The following is a 19,342-nucleotide window of genomic DNA, read 5'->3' on the forward strand; positions in this document are numbered from 1 at the left end:
GTACATTTTCTTTCACCCGACAACATTCTCTCATTCCTCAAGATTACGGAGGTTACAAAAAATAGTATAAAAAGGAGGTCCTCTGTGTCGACTAGATACGCGCTAGATAGCAGTCTTACTTACGCGCACATATTTGTTATTCTTCATTTTTTTCCGCTCGACTTCTCTTCTAGCTTGAGCGTTGGAGAGCCTGCACCAGGAACCTCTTCCATGGTTCTCACTCTAACCCTTCTAGGTGCTTGGTTAGTGGTGTTTGCAAGATCATGGGTTCCATCAATGATCCTCTCCCTCATGCCTCAGATTTCTCTTTTCATCAACATTCTTATCATCATCACCAGTATCCCCCTTGACTCAACTTCCGAAAGGGATCAGTACCCTACAATCTTATTTAATTAACTTTTTTTTTCTAAAGAATGAATAGTTATTACGGCTAAATGATATGCAAACCACCGGCGAGAAGACCCGCCGCTAGCTGAAAGAATAAACTAATGAACAAAAGAAAACTAGAAGAAGAAAAACAAATCATAACTGGGGTAATGAGAATCTATTCATTTTGAATTTCCGATGTAGTTGCTGCTATTCTCCAAAACTTGTCCATCTCTCTAACAATTTGAACGTCACTTGGCATTAAGTACTCTTTCAATACCTTGGCCGAAAAATGGGGAAGCATCCCTGCTACTGTGATGCCGAGTAAACACAACCAAAACAATCCAGTCCCCATTATCTTGAAGATGGCCCTGCCAAGAAAATTAAGCGCAAGTTTATTTCCTCTACAACTTTTTTAAACTTGAAATATACTGAAATTGTACCAAATAGTATCCAATTGCAGAAGGCATACCAGTAACCAGGTAGCGTCGATATGCAATCGATTATGATGACACAGATAGCTGTTGCGACAATGCAGCCCCATATAGCTGCGTGGGTGATCCAGTACCAGCGACGCACATCCATAGCTAAGTGAATGTTTACAAGAACAACAACGGCAAGGGTCCACAAATCACCGATGCTGGATCCGTCAATGGTACTTTGTCTATATACAAGATATGGGATATAGAATATGGCAACACTTTGCCAAACTGCATCAGTCATAATGAGGATAAATAACTTTAGGCTGTATCTTTCATCCCTCTGACCTGTCCTGTAGAGTTGGGGGTACTTCATCAATGTCTTCCTGCTAAGATCCTTGTCGAGGATTCCAACGACTATCGTGGGAAGAGTAGTGTAGACTGCGGAATATAAGGCGCTGCTCCATTCTGTTATTGCAGTTGTTAAGGTATAAGCAGTGTATAGAACATACCTGTGTTCAGCAACCATCTGTTAGGGGTATACTATTACAGAATGAATGATGTACTGCAATATATTGTGGCGAGGATACAGTAGACCTGACCACGGTTCGGAACCGACGGTTCGGAACCGCCGGTTCGACGGTTCCAGGCAGGTCGACCCTTAACCTTAACCGCCCAAGACAGTTACGGTTCACGGTTCAGAACCGCCGGTTCACGGTTCGGTTCACGGTTCGTCATGGTTCGTCACGGTTCAAGATTAATATGTTAAAAAAATTAAAAATTAAAAATTAAACATTAAACATTAAACATTAAAAATTAGAAATTAAAATTTATTAAACAAAGGGCTTGCACTTATTTAAGTTGCCTACATATCCCTTTAGGGGTAGACCTGACCACGGTTCGGAACCGACGGTTCGACGATTCGGAACAGCCGGTTCGACGGTTCGGAACCGCCGGTTCGACGGTTCTAGGCAGGTCGACCCTTAACCTTAACCGCCCAAGATGGTTACGGTTCACGGTTCAGAACCGCCGGTTCACGGTTCGGTTCACGGTTCGTCACGGTTCGTCACGGTTCAAGATTAATATGTTAAAAAAATTAAAAATTAAAAATTAAACATTAAACATTAAACATTAAAAATTAGAAATTAAAATTTATTAAACAAAGGACTTGCACTTATTTAAGTTGCCTACGTATCCCTTTAGGGGAATCAAAGCTCACGTAGTTCTTTTACATTTTTTATCCTTTTACATTTTCATTCACTTCCATTTCCTGTTCCTGTCGTATTTGTTCCTTCAGTATCAAAATCTTCAATTTCGTCATCTGAAAGTTGCATTCCTTAGATTCTTTTCTCCGCTCTGGTCCAATCGTCCAGTAATGCTTGGGCTTCCAAGGAGTCGGGAGACAAAGTTGATCGTCGTTCATCTAATATGTTGCCGCCGGCACTGAACGTCTGCTCCACAGTAACAGTTGACACTGGACAAGCTAAAATTTCTTTTGCGATCACGGAGAGAACGGGAAAGCTTTGAGCCTTCTGTGACCACCACTTTAAGATATCGAAGTTTTCGCTATATGCTTCATTAAAATCAAAAGAAGTCGTAAAATAATTCTCAAGTTCCTGTGTGGAACTTGAGGATCCCCGTGGACGTTTTGTCCGTTCTTTTAATAAGAGTTGTGCTTTTGTAAGTTTTAAATTACTACTAGTAGTTTGTTGAATTTCAGAAATATTAATTTGTGTTCCATATTTTGCATAATATTGATTATAAATATCATATAAATAAATTCTAACATTATATATAATATTAGCTGGATCAGGGGAAGAAGAATCTTTAATTGGAATTAAAGCATCATAATATAAAGTTAACATTTCTTGTAAAACTTCTAATTTAAATCTAGGATCTAAAGCAAATGCAATTAAATAAATTTCAGGAATTAAATAAAAATATTTTTCCCATTTAGTTTTCATAGCTAAGATGCAAGGAGATAAAAATTCATTATTAATATGTTCATTTAAAACTAATACTATATTAGAAAATTTTTCTAAAACTAATTGAGCAGTGGGATAATAAACACCGGAAAGTTGTTCGGTTGCATCATTAAATACTTTTAAAATTTCACAAATACTACTACAAATATTCCATTGTTGTGAAAATAAATATATATTAGTATTAGTGTTTTGTGCAAAAAATGAACATAATAATTCTTTATATTGAAATGAATCTTGTAATAATTGGTATGTTGAATTCCAACGTGTTGGTACATCACGTGGAAATTTTTTAGGTCTCATTCCATTAATTTTACAAAACCTACCCCATTGTTTCATTATAGATGGATGAGACCATAAATAAGAAATTGTAATTCTAATTGGTTTAATATAACTTTCTAAAATTTTTAAACCATCTTGAACACATAAATTTAAAACATGGCATACACAACGAATATGAAAAAATAAACCTCCAATAATAGGTTGACAAACAAATTTTAGATCATCTATACAAGCGGTATTAGAACTAGCATTATCTAATGATATTGAAAATATTTTATGAGTTAAACCATATTCTTCTAAAATTAAACATAATAATTGTGCGATATTATGAGCATTATGTGATTCATCAAAAACTCTATAAGCTAATAATCTTTTTTGGAGGTTCCAAGAGTTATCGATCCAATGGCAAGTCACACCCATATACGAATGTGTTTGCCAATGATCACTCCAAATATCGGAACATAAAGAAACTTTATTATCTAATTTACTAAATTCATCAATTAAATTCTTTTTTCCTTGTTTTACTAATTTTTTAATTGTACGAGTAAGTGTAGTCCTAGGAACACGTTTAGCATATGTGATCCGGCAGTAAGAATGGGGGACCCACTTCCTGAAGGGTCTCAGCTTGAGAACCGATGAAGGGTTGACTAAGCAGTTAATGGCCGAGCCGATCAGCCGGGTAGGTCCGAGCGGAGTTAGAGATAACCCATCCATGGGTTTGGGTTTCCGACGCCAAGGCAGGAGGATCGAAGGGCCGACCGGGAGCCCGAACGGCAGGGGCCAAAGAGCCGAGCGGGCAACCCGCCCGGACAAAATAAAGGCGAGGGGACAAAAAGGTGGTCGAGCGGCCTATGCGCTCGGCTCGGGATATGGGATATCGGCAGAAGCATGTCTGATGATTAGGCCGTACACAAGATCGCACGATGGAGGATCTTGCCGTCACATCATGGAAAGGTTGATACAGTAGCAGTATGGCCTCATGGACGCCTTTTCTGACGGATCCATATCTGGGCATGGCCCTTCTGACAGACCCATGCCTGGGCATGGTCAAATGCAGGTGGTTGCTTTGATTGGCGTGCCCAGGCTTCTTCGAGGGGTCTATATAAGGCCTCCATTTCTTCACCGGAGGTATGCACGTCTTCATCTTGAGGCCACCTTTTTGTCATTCCTCGCCTGACTTGAGCGTCGGAGGACCGTCGCCGGGACACCCCTCCCGGCTCGGTTTTGTTGCAGGTTCGCCGGAGCACTCGAGGATCCAGCAGAGAGCGCCACGTGCCTAGCGTCCGCTGACTCTTGATTCGGACAGGATCAAATTGGCGTCGTCTGTGGGAACGCTCCTGCATCCGATCGGAGACAATGGACGAGGCTGGACGACAACACACGGTGACGCTTTCAACAGAAGAACTCGATGCTCTGGTCGAGATGAGGGCCGCCAAACTCATGGAGCAAAAACAAAAAGCATCCGCCGAGCGGGCGGAGCAACAAGCAACATCTGCGTCTGGTGGCCGAGCGGAAGCACCTCCAGCCACCGTCGCATTCCACCCCTGAAGCCATACCAGCCCGAAGAGATAGAGGATTTTCCTCAGATGAAATGCCAAGGCGGGATGACAGGAAGGGGAAAGCTCCCCGAGCGGACTCCTCCCCCGAGCGGATCAATCGCCAATTTTCGGAGGCTATCATACGAGACCCTCTGCCCAAGCACTACGTGCCTCCGACGATCGGCGAATACAATGGAACAACAGACCCGGATGATCATCTGGGTAAGTTCGATAATACAGCCACGCTCCATCAGTACACAGATGGAGTAAAGTGTAGAGTCTTCCTTACCACCCTCTCGGGATCGGCTCAACGATGGTTTCGGAGGTTGCCGGACGGATCCATCACGAGCTTCAAGGAATTCCGAACGGCCTTCCTCCACCACTTCGCCAGTAGTCGGCGTTATCAAAAGACAAGTGTCAGCTTATTCGCCATCAAGCAAGAGCCGAGAGAATCGCTTCGAGGTTATATTCAGCGATTCAACCAAGTGGCGATGGATATCCCCACGGCCACATCGGAGACGATGATGAATGCCTTCACGCAAGGCCTTGTGGATGGGGACTTCTTCCGGTCGCTCATCCGAAAGCCGCCCCGAGATTATGATCACATGCTACATCGGGCTAACGAATATATAAATGTGGAAGAAGCGCAAGCCGCTCGGAAAAAGGAAACTACAGCCGAGCGCGCACCTGTTCATGCCGAGCGGAAACAGCACGCCGCTCAGCAGCCACCCAGAGGACCGAGGGCCGAAGCAATTCGATCCCCTCACGCCAGATCGCACGTACAAGAAGTGGCTGCCGCTCGGCCCAAGCCAAAGAAGAGGTGGACCCCTATGTTCTACACCTTCCACCAGACGGATACGCATAACACGAGGGATTGCCGAAGTCTTCCCTTTGTGTCCAATCTTGTTCCCAGGAAAGCCGAACGACGGTCGCCTCCCATCAACAGGAGACGTAGGACTCATGAAGCTGACCGGACCTGCACCGAGGGGCGACATCAGCAGACACCCGATCGGCACCGATCTTCGAGGCAGGAGAATCGCCGGGCGTCCATAGAACGGTCACGACCGTCCGCTCGGGAGGAGGAAAATAGGAGCAATACTTCCCGGGGCGAGATCAACGTTATTGCTGGTGGGCCGACCGGAGGAGACTCCAACCGAGCCAGAAAAGCGGGCGTCCGGCAGCTGCAGATCCACGCGGTCGGCTGCAGCCAAGAGCGGGCAAGTGGACCGGAAATCACTTTCGGACCCGGGGACTTAGAAGGAGTAGAAGTGCCCCACGACGACGCGCTGCTCATTAAAGCGGTAATAGCAAATTACACCATTCACCGCATATTTGTTGACACAGGGAGCTCGGTCAACATCATATTCAAGAAAGCGTTCGATCAGCTGCAAATTGATCGAGCCGAGTCCGCCATGACGACCCCGCTCTACGGGTTTACGGCAACGGTTCACCGGTCGGACAAATCCGCCACCTCGGGAGAAGAGCCGCTCAGAGGACCAGGACAATAAACTTCGTGGTGGTCGACTCTCCTCATCCTACAACGTTATTTTGGGACGGCTCGGCGAATTCCGAGCGGTTGTCTCAACCTTCCACCAAGATAAAGGTTCCCGTGGAGGACAAAGTAGGAGAAGTGCGGGAGATCGCAGCTCGGCGGTGCTATATAGAGATGATCCGAGCAGAAGCTTGTTCCGCTAGGAAGGCGCCCCGAATTGAGGTACACGCCATAACCGAGAAACCTCCTGCTTTAATTTATGATGAAAAGGAGGAAGTCCAGATCCATCCGACCCGATCGGAGGCCACGACTTTTATCGCCTCTGATCTGGGGAAAGAACAGAAGGAGAAGCTGATTCAATGCCTCCAACGAAATCATGATGTCTTCGTTTGGTCGACACATGAGTTACCTGGAATTTCGCCGAGCCTAGCGCAGCATGAATTGCATGTCCGACCGGACGCTCGGCCAGTGAAGCAGAGAAAAAGGGACTTCAGCGCCGAGCAGAATGCCATTATCCGGGCGGAGGTGGAAAAACTTCTGAAGGCCGGCCACATACGCGAGGTGCAGTTCCCGAGCTGGCTGGCCAACGTAGTCTTGGTCTCCAAGCCGGGCGGCAAGTGGAGGGTCTGCATCGACTTTCGAGATTTAAACAAGGCATGCCCCAAGGATTTTTATCCTCTGCCCCGGATAGATCAGCTGGTGGACTCTACGGCCGGCTGCGAATTAATTTGCATGCTTGACGCCTACCAAGGATATCATCAAGTGCCGCTCGCCTGGGAAGATCAAGAAAAAGTAAGCTTCGTAACGGCCGACGGCATATATTTCTACAATGTGATGCCGTTCGGATTGAAGAATGTCGGGGCCACCTATCAACGCTTGATGAACAAGGTGTTCAAGGAGCAGATCGGGCGGAATCTGGAAGTTTATGTGGACGACATTCTTATCAAATCCGTCCGAGCGGCCGATCTTTTCAAGGATATGGAAGAAACCTTCCGAACGCTGCGCAAATATGGAGTCAAGCTAAATCCCCAAAAGTGCCTGTTCGGAGCCAAAGGAGGGCGTTTCTTGGGGTACATAGTGACCGAGCGGGGAATCGAAGCAAATCCCGGCAAGGTTAAAGCACTGCAAGACATGCCGCCCCCAAGAAATACAAGAGAAGTGCAAAGGTTGACCGGTCGGATAACTACTTTATCCAGATTACCGGAGCCTGCCATTCTTCAAGATCCTGCGCAAGGCCACTAAGTTCCAGTGGGATGAAGAATGTGACCGAGCATTTGAAGAGTTGAAGACATATCTTAATTCTCTGCCAGTGTTAGCCAAGCCGGTCGGGGGTGAGTCACTTTATATGTATCTGTCGTCAACTGAGCATGCTGTAGGCTCAGCACTTGTGAGGGCGAACGACGAAGAACAGCCGGTGTATTTTCTAAGCCACATTTTAAAAGATGCTGAATCTCGTTACACTGGGCTCGAGAAGTTGGCCTTTGCTTTGGTTCTAGCCGCTCGGCGCCTGCGACCGTATTTCTTGGCTCACACCATTATTGTCCGGACGAACAGTCCACTCGGAAGAGTCTGTTGAATCCGTCCGGACGGCTTATCAAGTGGACGACAGAATTAAGTGAATTTGACATCCAATATCAGCCCCGCTCGGCGATTAAAGCCCAATCCTTGGCTGATTTTGTGACCGAAGTGCAAAGGCCAGAGCCGGAAGCTATGTGGAGAATATATGTGGATGGATCCTCCACTCGGCTCGGAAGTGGGATCGGAATATTACTACTCTCACCTCAGGAAGAAAAGATGCACCTATCCGTCCGGCTAGATTACAAAGCTACTAACAATGAAGCAGAGTATGAGGCCCTCATAGCCGGATTGCAGGCAGCACGACATGTGGGAGCAGGTCGGGTGACACTCTATTCTGATTCACAATTGGCCGCTCAGCAACTTTCCGGCACCTTTGAAATCAACTGTGTTCGGCTCAAACTCTACGCTGAGGCCTTTGAAAAACTCAAAGCTACTTTCCGAGAGGTGCTTATTCAGAAGATCCCCCGAACGGAGAACCAGGCTGCCGATGAGTTAGCCAAACTCGCGAGCTCAATAACGCCGGTCGCCATTCAGCAACCAATTGAAAAAACGCTGCTGGTGGCGCATGTCGACCGGATGCAAGGCCTCGCGTTTCCAAGTGACTGGAGGACACCTATTATAGAATTCCTCCGTTCGGGCACTACACCATCCGATGAATATGCAGCCCGGCTCCTCAGAAGAAGAGCCGGTCGGTTTACACTCATCGGAGATCAGCTTTACAAGAAAGCTTTCTCGCGCCCTTTGCTGAAATGTGTAAGCTCGGAGGACTCGGCCTACATCCTCCAGGAAGTGCATCAAGGATCATGCGGGGGTCATCCGGGCGGACGCTCATTGGCCAAGAAGATCCTCTTGGCCGGATACTTTTGGCCAACTTTACAAACAGATGCCGCTCGGACAGTATCTACATGCCTTTCATGTCAGAAGTATCACAACTTCTTCCACCGACCGGCAGAGGAGATGAAGGCATCAACCATCTCATGTCCGTTCGATCAATGGGGAATGGATATTGTGGGTCCATTTCCGATGGCGACCGGGCAGAGGAAATTTTTACTAGTGGCGGTAGACTATTTCTCCAAGTGGGTAGAGGCCGAGCCGCTGGCAAGATCAAATGGTTAAAAAATTCATCCGCAACACATCATTTGTCGGTTCGGCATCCCTCGCCGACTAGTGTCCGACAACGGGCGGCAGTTCACAGGGAAGATGTTAGAGGATTGGTGCAAAAGCTATGGCATTGAGCAACATTTCACGTCCGTGGCCTATCCTCAGAGCAACGGTCAAGCTGAAGTCGCCAATCGGGAAATTCTTCGTATTCTGCGCGCTCGGCTCGACCATTTGGGAGGGAGTTGGCCGGATGAAGTGCCGAGCGTCTTGTGGGCCATCCGAACGACGCCAAAAGAAGGGACGGGAGTCACACCGTTCCATTTGGTATATGGCGGTGAGGCTGTCATACCGGTCGAAGTCGGCGTTGAGTCAGCCCGGATCCAGAGCTATGATGATGACAATGCCGAACGAAGAAACATGGAGCTGGACTTGGTAGAAGAGGAGAGGGCAAAGGCGTCCGTTCGGCTGATGGCATACCGTCAGCGGATGAAGCAAAACTACAACCGGCGCGTAATTCCCAGATCGTTCCAAGTCGGCGATCTTGTCTAGAAGAGAGTCAAGCCGGTCGGCGACGTCGGCAAGCTTGAAGCTCCATGGGCAGGCCCTTTCAAAATCATCGAAAAGCTCCGCTCGGGCGCGTATTATCTGGAGGACGAGGACGGACGGCAGCTAGATAGGCCGTGGAGCGCGAACCACCTCCAGCCTTACCAGGCGGGGTGAAAGGTGTATCAATGCAAATCACCTTGTGTATTTCATTTTTCGACTAAATACTTGAAATGCAGAGATGAAAAGTCAAAGGAGCGAATATAAGGCATTATCATCGTAACGCGAAGGCCCCCGAGCCGACCGGCCGGGAGGTTTATATGGTTAGACTTGTAAGCAAATAACCCGTGCTGTTCGGCCGGGCATAAATATTGTCCAAGCGCTCGAGGAACGAAGGCCCCGCGCCGTTCGGCCGGAGGTAAATGGGTCGAGCCAAGCGCTCGAGGAACGAAGGTCCCGCGCCGTTCGGCCGGAGGTAAATTGGTCGAGCCAAGCGCTCGAGGAACGAAGGCCTCGCGCCGTTCGGCCGGAGGTAAATGGGTCGAGCCAAGCGCTCGAGGATCGAAGGCCCCGTACCATTCGGACGGAGGTATATTATCCGAGCCAAAATGCTCGACGAAGTAGACCCTGAGCCGTTCGGCCAGGAGGGCATTATCCAAGCTGGGTGAAAGGCAAAGAGCTACGCCGGACGGAAGCGTCAAAATTAGCCTTAACGGCCGTCTAGCCCAGACGTTAAACCGTAGAGCCGCGCCGATCGGCTATAAACATCCGCGCCGACGAGCACCGTCGTTAAAAATCGAGAGCCGCGCCGATCGGCTATAAACATCCGCGCCGACGAGCACCGTCGTTAAAAATCGAGAGCCGCGCCGATCGGCTATAAACATCCGCGCCGACGAGCACCGTCGTTAAAAATCGAGAGCCGCGCCGATCGGCTATAAACATCCGCGCCGACGAGCACCGTCGTTAAAAATCGAGAGCCGCGCCGATCGGCTATAAACATCCCGAGCGGAAGAACGAATATCAAAGTAAGAAACCGTGGAAACTACAAATATTAAAAAATTCAGGCCCGATTGGGAGTTGGTCCTTCGATACTCGGCTTTGTGGACTTCACGCAGGCAGGATACGTGCAAAGTGAGTAGGCTACCTCGCTCGGACTCTATGCAATGTGCCAAGCCGATCGGACGCGTGAAGGAGAACCCTTAAGAGCAGGACTGACTCTAAGTATCAACGTTAAGCAAACAGAAGAATATTATGGACAATGAGTAGGAAAACAAGCAAAGGAGCAGCGTTTCTTTAGAAGAAGAATTATGCCGAACGACACGCACAAAAATTTTACATCCGCCGAGCAGATGAAATACAGAAGGTACTCGAAATAACCCGCCTCAGTCAGGGTCTTCAAAGCTGAAGAAGGCGTCAGGAATATCATCAATCATGGCCGCCAGGTCGGAGGCGGGAATATGCATTCCCTCGGGAAGGTGGCCCCCTTTCTTCAAGTATGTCACGATGACCTTGACCGCTTCGGCGAAAGTGGAAGAGACGTTGCCACCGAATTTTAGGCCGAACCTCTCCGAGTGGAGGTATTCCTGGCGCGCGGCTCCCTCTTTATATTTTCTGAGTGCCGCTCGGGAAGCGGTTAAGGTGTCTTGAACAGCCTTCAAGTCCACCTCGGCCTTTGTGCGCTCTGCCGAACGGATCTCCCGCTCGGCATTCAGCTCAGCCTCTAGCTTCTTAGACTGCTGATCTAGGGCCCGGACTTCGACTTTCATTTTATCCAGATCAGCAATCGCTCGCCTCTTCCGGCCACTGGCGCGCTTCACGTCCCCGTCCCGCTTCTTCACCAAGTCTTCGAGTCGGGCCACCTCTGCAGCTCCTTCTGTTCGGCCTCGAGGGTTTGTTTCTCCCGCTCGGCCGACGGACCCCCCGACAATTGAAGTTTTTCCAGGAGACCCTCCAGCTCGGCTAGCCGACGGCTAGTGGCGATTTGCTCAGCCCAGCGCTGTAAAGGAAATAATGAAATCAGGAATCAAATAGTGGCATGGAACAGGAAGAAAAATGAATACCGGTGGCTTGCTGCATGTTGTTGTCGCCAAGCTGCTTGGGCGTCATGAGGGCCGCTTGAATCTGCGCGTCCTCAAAAAGCTTGGCAAGCGGGCCCGTCAAGGTTATTTCGTGAACGGGGCTTGAGGGCCGATCGGCGGACAGTAAATATTCCTCCGATGGGAATCGGAGGGTGGTCCTGATGGTAGGGTGGCCGGCCGGCGCTTCTTCAGCTGCAGTCGCCTGGCCAGAGGACTCCCCTATGGTGGAAGTTTCGCCCAACCGACGTAAGCGGCGACGAGTCCGGGGAGGAGAGTCGGTGGGCTGCGCAGGAGGCGATGTCACAGGAGTCCCGATCTGCGACGGCGTGCGATCGGGCGAAGTTACGCCGATCGGCTCATGTGGTTCCCCCTCTTGGGGTGGCGGAGGACCGGAGTCTCTTCGACGTTTTCGCCGAAGTTCTAGCGGTGGATCCCCGGACGGGGGAATTCCCAGCTCGGCGGGAGCCGAGGAAACAGGATCCGCCTCAACCTCCGTTGAAGCGGATGGGGCAGCTTCTGTTTCAGGGGCGGACTGCGTCCCCCCTTCTCCTGCGTCGGCCGGTCGGCTGGGGATGAGGCCCCGCTCGGCGAGCTCTTTTTTCGTAGCCGCTTCGATTTCCACGGCTTTCAACTTCAGGTGGGCGGTAGCCTTGGATCGCCACATGACTTCAGCTGCAATAAACGAAATTAAAATCAATTAGACAAAAAAGACTAAGAGAGTAAAGAATCCTTACTCATGCGGAAGGGGAGATTTGCCCGAACGGGAGACAATCCGAAAATATATAACACCCCCTTGAGCAGCAACTGGTCGATCTTGTATCGCTGACCAGACAACCAGTTCGCCGCATGAAGATAGGCTGGATTGCTTCTGAACTTGCCGAGCTCCGGCTGAGTCGGCACAGCGGTCTGCCACCTGGTTCGGAATGCTGGCCGCTCGGGAAGTCGGATATAAAAGAAAAACTCCTTCCAGTGTTTGTTGGAGGTCGGCATGTTATCAAAAAATTTAAAGCCTATTCTACTTTGGAAAATGAAAGTGCCCGGCTCGGATTGTTTGGGATAGAAGAAGAAGTGGAATATTTTGAGGTCAAGAGGGATACTGTGCAGCTTGAAGAGGACGACCACCCCGCTCAGCAGCCTAAAGGAATTCGGCACAAGTTGGCCGAGCGGGATGCGAAAATAGCTACAAACCTCTACAATAAAGGGATGAGTAGGAAATCTAAGGCCACCCTGGAATTGGTCTAAAAAGAAACAGATTGTGCCGATCGGCGGATCATGTGGTCGGTCAGTCGGGTCGGCTATAATTATTTCATAGTTGGTGGGAATCCCATACGTCCGAACAAGGCGCCGAGCACCCTCCTCATCAAACCGACTCTCCATGGTCATATACCAGGGACCGTGAACGTTGGTGGCGGGTTCAGAGGAACTTGCCATCTCGGAGGGGCAAGAGGATAGCAAGAAATCGAAAGAAGGGGAGCGAAAGAGGCGAAATGGGCAGGGAAAACCTAGTAAGTGAAGGAAGAAGACTCACTGAGAAGGAAACGGGCGGAAAAGATCACCAGGGAAAAGGTAGCAGCCGGAAACTGGGACTGGATCGTCGAAGGCTACAGCGGCAGAGGAGGCAGACGGAGGAAGCACGAGCAAGCATGCGGCGAAGGGAGAAGACGGAGGCTTTATACTGCCGAGGTTGGTCGGCCTCCGCCGTCGGATGCAGGTCACGAAAGACGAGGCCATCATCCGACCGTCTATTTCAAAGCAATCACGTCCCATCGTACTAAGCATCGCCGCCACGCGAGAAGAGCCACGTGGCGCCTTGCCACTAGGCGCAATTAATGCGCGTCATACCGCGCATGCTGCGACTTAATGGGAAGGATTTGCGCGATTTTCGAGAAGATTTAGGCAAGCAAACGTCCACGTTGAACAACAAGGCATCCGAAACGAAGAGCCGAGCGGCTGAATCCGGCATAAGGGCCGAACGGCTAAAAGGAAGATTATGGAAGCGGCGACCGCCCGCTCGGACACATATAGTCCAGTCAGTCGGACTCACTGCCTCCTTCGACTAGACTTGAAGGGAAGGCAAGTGATCCGGCAGTAAGAATGGGGGACCCACTTCCTGAAGGGTCTCAGCTTGAGAACCGATGAAGGGCTGACTAAGCGGTTAATGGCCGAGCCGATCAGCCGGGTAGGTCCGAGCGGAGTTAGAGATAACCCATCCATGGGTTTGGGTTTCCGACGCCAAGGCAGGAGGATCGAAGGGCCGACCGGGAGCCCGAACGGCAGGGGCCAAAGAGCCGAGCGGGCAACCCGCCCGGACAAAATAAGGGCGAGGGGACAAAAAGGTGGCCGAGCGGCCTATGCGCTCGGCTCGGGATATGGGATATCGGCAGAAGCATGTCTGATGATTAGGCCGTACACAAGATCGCACGATGGAGGATCTTGCCGTCACATCATGGAAAGGTTGATACAGTAGCAGTATGGCCTCATGGACGCCTTTTCTGACGGATCCATATCTGGGCATGGCCCTTCTGACAGACCCATGCCTGGGCATGGTCAAATGCAGGTGGTTGCTTTGATTGGCGCGCCCAGGCTTCTTCGAGGGGTCTATATAAGGCCTCCATTTCTTCACCGGAGGTATGCACGTCTTCATCTTGAGGCCACCTTTTTGTCATTCCTCGCCTGACTTGAGCGTCGGAGGACCGTCGCCGGGACACCCCTCCCAGCTCGGTTTTGTTGCAGGTTCGCCGGAGCACTCGAGGATCCAGCAGAGAGCGCCACGTGCCTAGCGTCCGCTGACTCTTGATTCGGACAGGATCAACATGGATTAAGAGATTCTTTACAAAAATCTTCAAATGTGCATTTAGATCCAAAACTAAAAGAAAGATGTTCTACGGAAACAAATTTAGCTAATGATTCTCTTAATTTATTATCCGAATATAAAAATAAACCGGAATCGGTACTACCGCTATTTGAAGAAAATCTTGATAATTGTGTTTGAGAACGGTCGAGTCCATATTCCGTCGGGTGCTTCGTTTCTACATGTCGTTTCAACGACCCATAGCCGCTGCCGGCTTGGAATTTGTAGGAAGCATTGCAGTGCTTACATTTTGCACGCATTTCTCCCGACGGAAGAGTGACCTTCTCAAAATGTTTAGTAAAAATAGAAGACTTTAGAGGAGGAAGTTCCCGAACCTTAGAAGTAATTGCATCGGTACTTCCTTGTGTTTCGGGTGTCGGATTCGGAAGATGCTCGATCTCATCATCGGTAGATTGAATGTTGGGGTCCTCCTCCCGCGGATTCATTATTTGCTTTCCCTTCCGAGCTCGAGATGATGCACCTCCGCGGCCTCCTTCCATTGTAATTGAAAACGAAAGCGCGTAGAGATTAGAGAATACGAAAATGAGATTAAGAGTAGAGAAGATGTGTGTGAAAAATGATGAAATAAGTTCTCTATTTATAGAGTTTTGATGGTAACGGACACTAAATCATAGCCATTGATAAAAAAACGGTCAAATGATCCTAACCGTTGAAAAAAAATACCTAAAAAACCCTCCCAACGGCTATGAACCGCCGGTTAACCGGCGGTTCCAACGGCTATGAACCGCCGGTTAACCGACGGTTCAAGCCGTTTTAAAAAAAAAAAAAATTTGCGGCTGAACAGCCGGTTCAACCCGCCGGTTAACCGGCGGTTCGCCGGTTTTTACATCTAATGAACCGGAACCGGCCCGGCAACTTGCCGGGCCGGTTCCGGTTAGGCCCGGCGAACCGGGTCAACGGGCAACCGGCCCGTTGACCCGGTTACAGGCCCGGGCCGAGTCCGGGCCAGACCCGGGCCGGGGTCGGGTCTAGGATACAGTGATAGATATGGCACACAAACACCAGACACAACCCATTGCTTTTCTCAAAACAATCAAGGGTAAAAACATGATGCTGTTTCATTCCCATACCTAGAAATAGGACAACTATCAGGTCATTTAACTGAGATTTATTATTTTTATCTCTTGCATTTTTTTCATTTTGCCCTATATTATTTTTAATGCCTGGCCATTTCAACCTTGGCGATCATTTTACATGCTCAATTGCTGAAATAAAGTTCATTTATTCTCTCCAAATTTCTTGCTTGGCAGAGGTGGAACACATTGATTGAGTGGTAAGAAATCTATCAAAGTTTCAATGCTTTTTAAAGGATCCCTTTTCAATTTCCTTTTTATGGATATGATTGGACCTTGTAGTTTAAACATCTTGCTACGATATCAAGTCAGAAGGTAAAATTTCAATGAGAAATAGAAAACAATTAATGAAGTCTACGTTGACTCAGTAGAAATGCTAAGAAATGATTACCAGAATAGGATGAAAACGAAGACAGCATTTTTGTAGAAGTTGTACAAGATCATGTAGGCCATTCTCTGGTAATTCCAATGTCCATGGACCAACAAAAGGGGCACTAAGAATCTGAACTGTCCCATAGCAAAATCGGATGCCATAACAGCTTGTCTTCCCTCTTGGCCACTTATCCCAATACCAACATCGGCCATTTGGATCATAGAGACATCATTTGCACCTGAAATCACATATTTGTAAGTATAAAAAGATGATATTAATTTAAGTGTTCTAAATTATGATATTCAAATTATAGACAAAAAGAAACAGATACTCTGAAAATTTTTACCATCTCCTATTGCGAGGGTCATATCATCTGATCGATTCTTTATTAGAGCAACTATTCCAGCCTTTTGCAATGGAGCCACGCGGCAGCATAGCACCACATCACATACTGTGGCCACCTTAAACAGCTGCACGAGTGAGAATAAACATCCTTAATCCTACAAAAGCTTTGCAAAGAACTTTGACAGGTAGAAAGAAATGGTACGCTTACATCTTCTTCTAATTCTGTCTCCAAAATGTACACAAGGCTAGTACCATCAATGATAAGAGCCATTGGAACTCTAGTAGATACTATGCCTGTTAATATATTTTCAAAAGGATTGGGTGATATTGCTGCAAACTTTTTGTACATAGCAATTGCATCTTGTAGACTTTTTCTACAAGATTCTCTGGATTGACTGTTTATCACTATCTGAGTCATTTGACTCGTTAGGAGTTTACAAGAAAATCCAATGGAAATGGCAGTTTCTTGCTTATCCCCTGTCAAAACCCAGACTTTGATGCCTGCTTGTCTCATGGATGCTATGGCTTCTGGTACACCTTCTTGCAGTTTATCCTCAATCCCAGAAGCTCCCAAAATTAGGAGACCTTTTTCAATATTAGAAGCAATAGCTCGTAGTAGTTTTCCTCTACCCATTAATGATGTGCTTGCATTCTCATAGACAGATTGCCATTCTTCAAATTCTTTCCTACTTAATTCACGCATGCCCACAACGAGTGTCCTCAACCCCAAAGATGAATATGCATGAAGATTTGCTTTAGTTGCATCAATCATGCACAAATCTACCTTATTCTGGATAACCCCAAACATAGAATTGTCTGCACCTTTCACAAACAGCTTTATTGTCTTATCAGGACAGCATACTATAACTGACATCCTCTTCCTATCACTATCAAATTGGTGAAGACCCAAAACATCATATCTGCATTCCCATTATCAAAAGTTCAAAGGTATTTTCAGAAAGACAATAAGTAATCAGCATTTGAAAAGCATTAGCATCCAAGACGACTACTTGTCTTGCTGTTTTATCAGCCATTACAGAAAGCAAGATTGCATCTAGTTAGTACAAAAAGAACAGGAACAACAGAACAGAAAAGGAAGCAAGCAATACCACGGAAACCCTATACTAGTATTTTTTTGAATTTACCACACTAAGTGAACAAGAGATCATGTTATGCTCAACCAACATGCACAAGATCAGTGGTAAACATAGGTAAATTCATCATTAGTTGGACATAGTAATATCCAAATTTGCTTAGATTATCAATTCATACGCAGACATAAAAGTGGAAGAAGAGTACCTTTGTTTGTTCCCAAGGACATCAATGATTATGTGGCCAGATGTGCGCTCAATAAGCACAAACCCATACGAAGCAGATGCATAAACAAGTGCCTGTTCATCAGGAGATTCACCTTGATAATCAATTAATTTCTGTTTAGGGTCTGATGTATCCACAACCAATGGGACAATAGTATTGCAGCATGCCAAAGCAAGGAAGAACTCTCTAGCTTGCTTTCCTTGCTCACTCTCTCCTTTATTTCTCAGTAACCTAACTAATTCAGGATCTGTCTTAACTGACATCTTTGGCTTTAAAATCTGATTGCTAGCAGCTACCAAAAAAAGACACTTAGATTGTAGCAGTCATATGGTAGCATGAACTCACAAATTCAAAAGTTATGAAAATAGTTATCCTACCTACGATACAATGTTCTTCACCATTCTCACGAAGAGATGTCCCACCACTGTAATCTACCCCTCGAATGCTGGCGCATTGGAACTCCATCTTGTTTTCTGTCAAAGTACCTGTCTTGTCTGAGAACACATGCTTGATCTGCCCAAGGTCCTCATTTATGTTCAGAGCTCGACACTGAAACCTAGAATTTGAAGTCTCATCGTACAAATTGGCATCGCGGATCATGAAATAGGACTGCCCAAGCCTGACGAGTTCCATGGATATGTAGAGCGAAATTGGAATCATGATCTGGAATACAATCACTGACATCAGGAAAGTAAAGAAGACCTGCATGCCAAGCCCATAGTAGTTGTAATTCTCATCCTTGTCATCCCTATCGGAATAATCCCTCTTCCTAAAGAATTGAGCCAATTCCAAATCATGAGAATGGTTGCCCAGCCAAATCCCATTGCAAGTGGCCATCACCAGGCAAAGTGCAATTAAGATGGCAGAGAGCAGCAGAGTCTCCCTGTTCATTTGGGTCTCCAGCCTGCTACGCTTCGAGGACGCCCCGGAGCTATTAAGCATGACCTTGGTCTCGCTTCCGGTGTACACAGCGACACCAATCACCCAAGCCGTGTTCTTAAGCTCACACCCGCGGAGGATAATGTTGGCTGGGCCGAGCGATACCCGCTTGCCGTCGACCTCCATATTGCCGAGAAACCCGTAGATGTTACGGTTGGGCTTCTCGCAGCGGATGAAGCCGGCGGGGTCGACCGGGTGGTCTTCGCCGGGGGGATGGATCATGGTCTCTTGCTTGGCGTAACGGGTCTTAAGGTTGGACTCGCCGTCGAGGTTGATGGTCTGGACGTAGGCGACACCGGTGGGATCGCTGGTGGCGAGGAGGACCATGTCACAGGGGATGCCCTCGTTGGCGAGTACCTTGACGACCTCGCCGACGCGGACCTCCTTCCATCGCTTGGAGAAGAATCGGCCGGAGTGAGGGTCGCATACGGAGGCGGCGCGGTTGTTCTCAATGCGGTCGGATCGGTGGCGGCGCCAGTCCTCGTACGCGTCCTTGACGGCGGTGACGAGGAGGACGAAGGCGAGGGGGAGGACGGAGGCGCCGCGGCCGAAGACTGCGATCTGGGGGAGCTGGTTAAGGACGGCAATGACTAGAAAGTAAACATAAGCAAGGCGGCGGAACTGTTCGAAGATGTTCCGGGGGAGGAAAGTGATGAGGGAGTACTTGGCAGTGCGGATGGAGTTGCGGGGCATTTCGAATCGTGGGTCGGAGAGGCCGGGGTCGCCGAGGAAGACGAGGCGGGAGTCGGACTCAGCGAGCTCGCGCTGCGAGGCAGCGAGGCGCTCAGTGTCGGCTCCGGAGGGGTGGCGGACGTGAGAATGGTTAGGGAAGCCGTCGCAGGAGGCGGCGACGGCGGCGGCGACGGCGGCGGCGGAGGAGTTTCGCCGGTGGTGGCGGTAGGAAGGGGGAATAGGAGACTCTTCCTCTCCCTCTTCTGAAGTGGTGAGGCCTTCGCCGACCATTCTCGCCCTTCCCTTTCTCTTCCCTTTCGATTCGACAACCCTATAGGGCGAGATCGGAACGGAGACAAGTATTTAACCTCT

General features: G+C 48.4%; 1 protein-coding gene across 1 annotated transcript; it reads right to left on the reverse strand.

Annotated features, from left to right (window-relative positions):
• Positions 1-535: 535 nt before the first annotated feature.
• Positions 536-19,342, reverse strand: LOC122053135 (phospholipid-transporting ATPase 1-like). Its single transcript, XM_042615037.1, has 7 exons — positions 17,737-19,342; positions 17,342-17,651; positions 16,251-16,962; positions 16,044-16,167; positions 15,716-15,935; positions 839-1,297; positions 536-737 (listed from the first exon to the last, which is right to left on the reverse strand). Exons 1-7 carry the CDS (start codon positions 19,259-19,261, stop codon positions 545-547), a joined length of 3,543 nt encoding a protein of 1,180 aa, XP_042470971.1. The 5' UTR covers positions 19,262-19,342; the 3' UTR covers positions 536-544.

The sequence above is a fragment of the Zingiber officinale genome, chromosome 3A (assembly GCF_018446385.1).
Source record: "Zingiber officinale cultivar Zhangliang chromosome 3A, Zo_v1.1, whole genome shotgun sequence".
Taxonomy (NCBI): Eukaryota; Viridiplantae; Streptophyta; class Magnoliopsida; order Zingiberales; family Zingiberaceae; genus Zingiber; species Zingiber officinale.

Bases quoted from the DNA above. Each gene is read 5' to 3' on its own strand.
- LOC122053135 (XM_042615037.1), bottom strand. From the start codon at position 19,261: ATGGTCGGCGAAGGCCTCACCACTTCAGAAGAGGGAGAGGAAGAGTCT. The intron at 16,168-16,250 runs GTAAGCGTACCA...TCACTCGTGCAG, and splicing joins AGACAGAATTAGAAGAAGAT to CTGTTTAAGGTGGCCACAGT. The intron at 738-838 runs GTATGCCTTCTG...TTTTCTTGGCAG, and splicing joins TCGACGCTACCTGGTTACTG to GGCCATCTTCAAGATAATGG.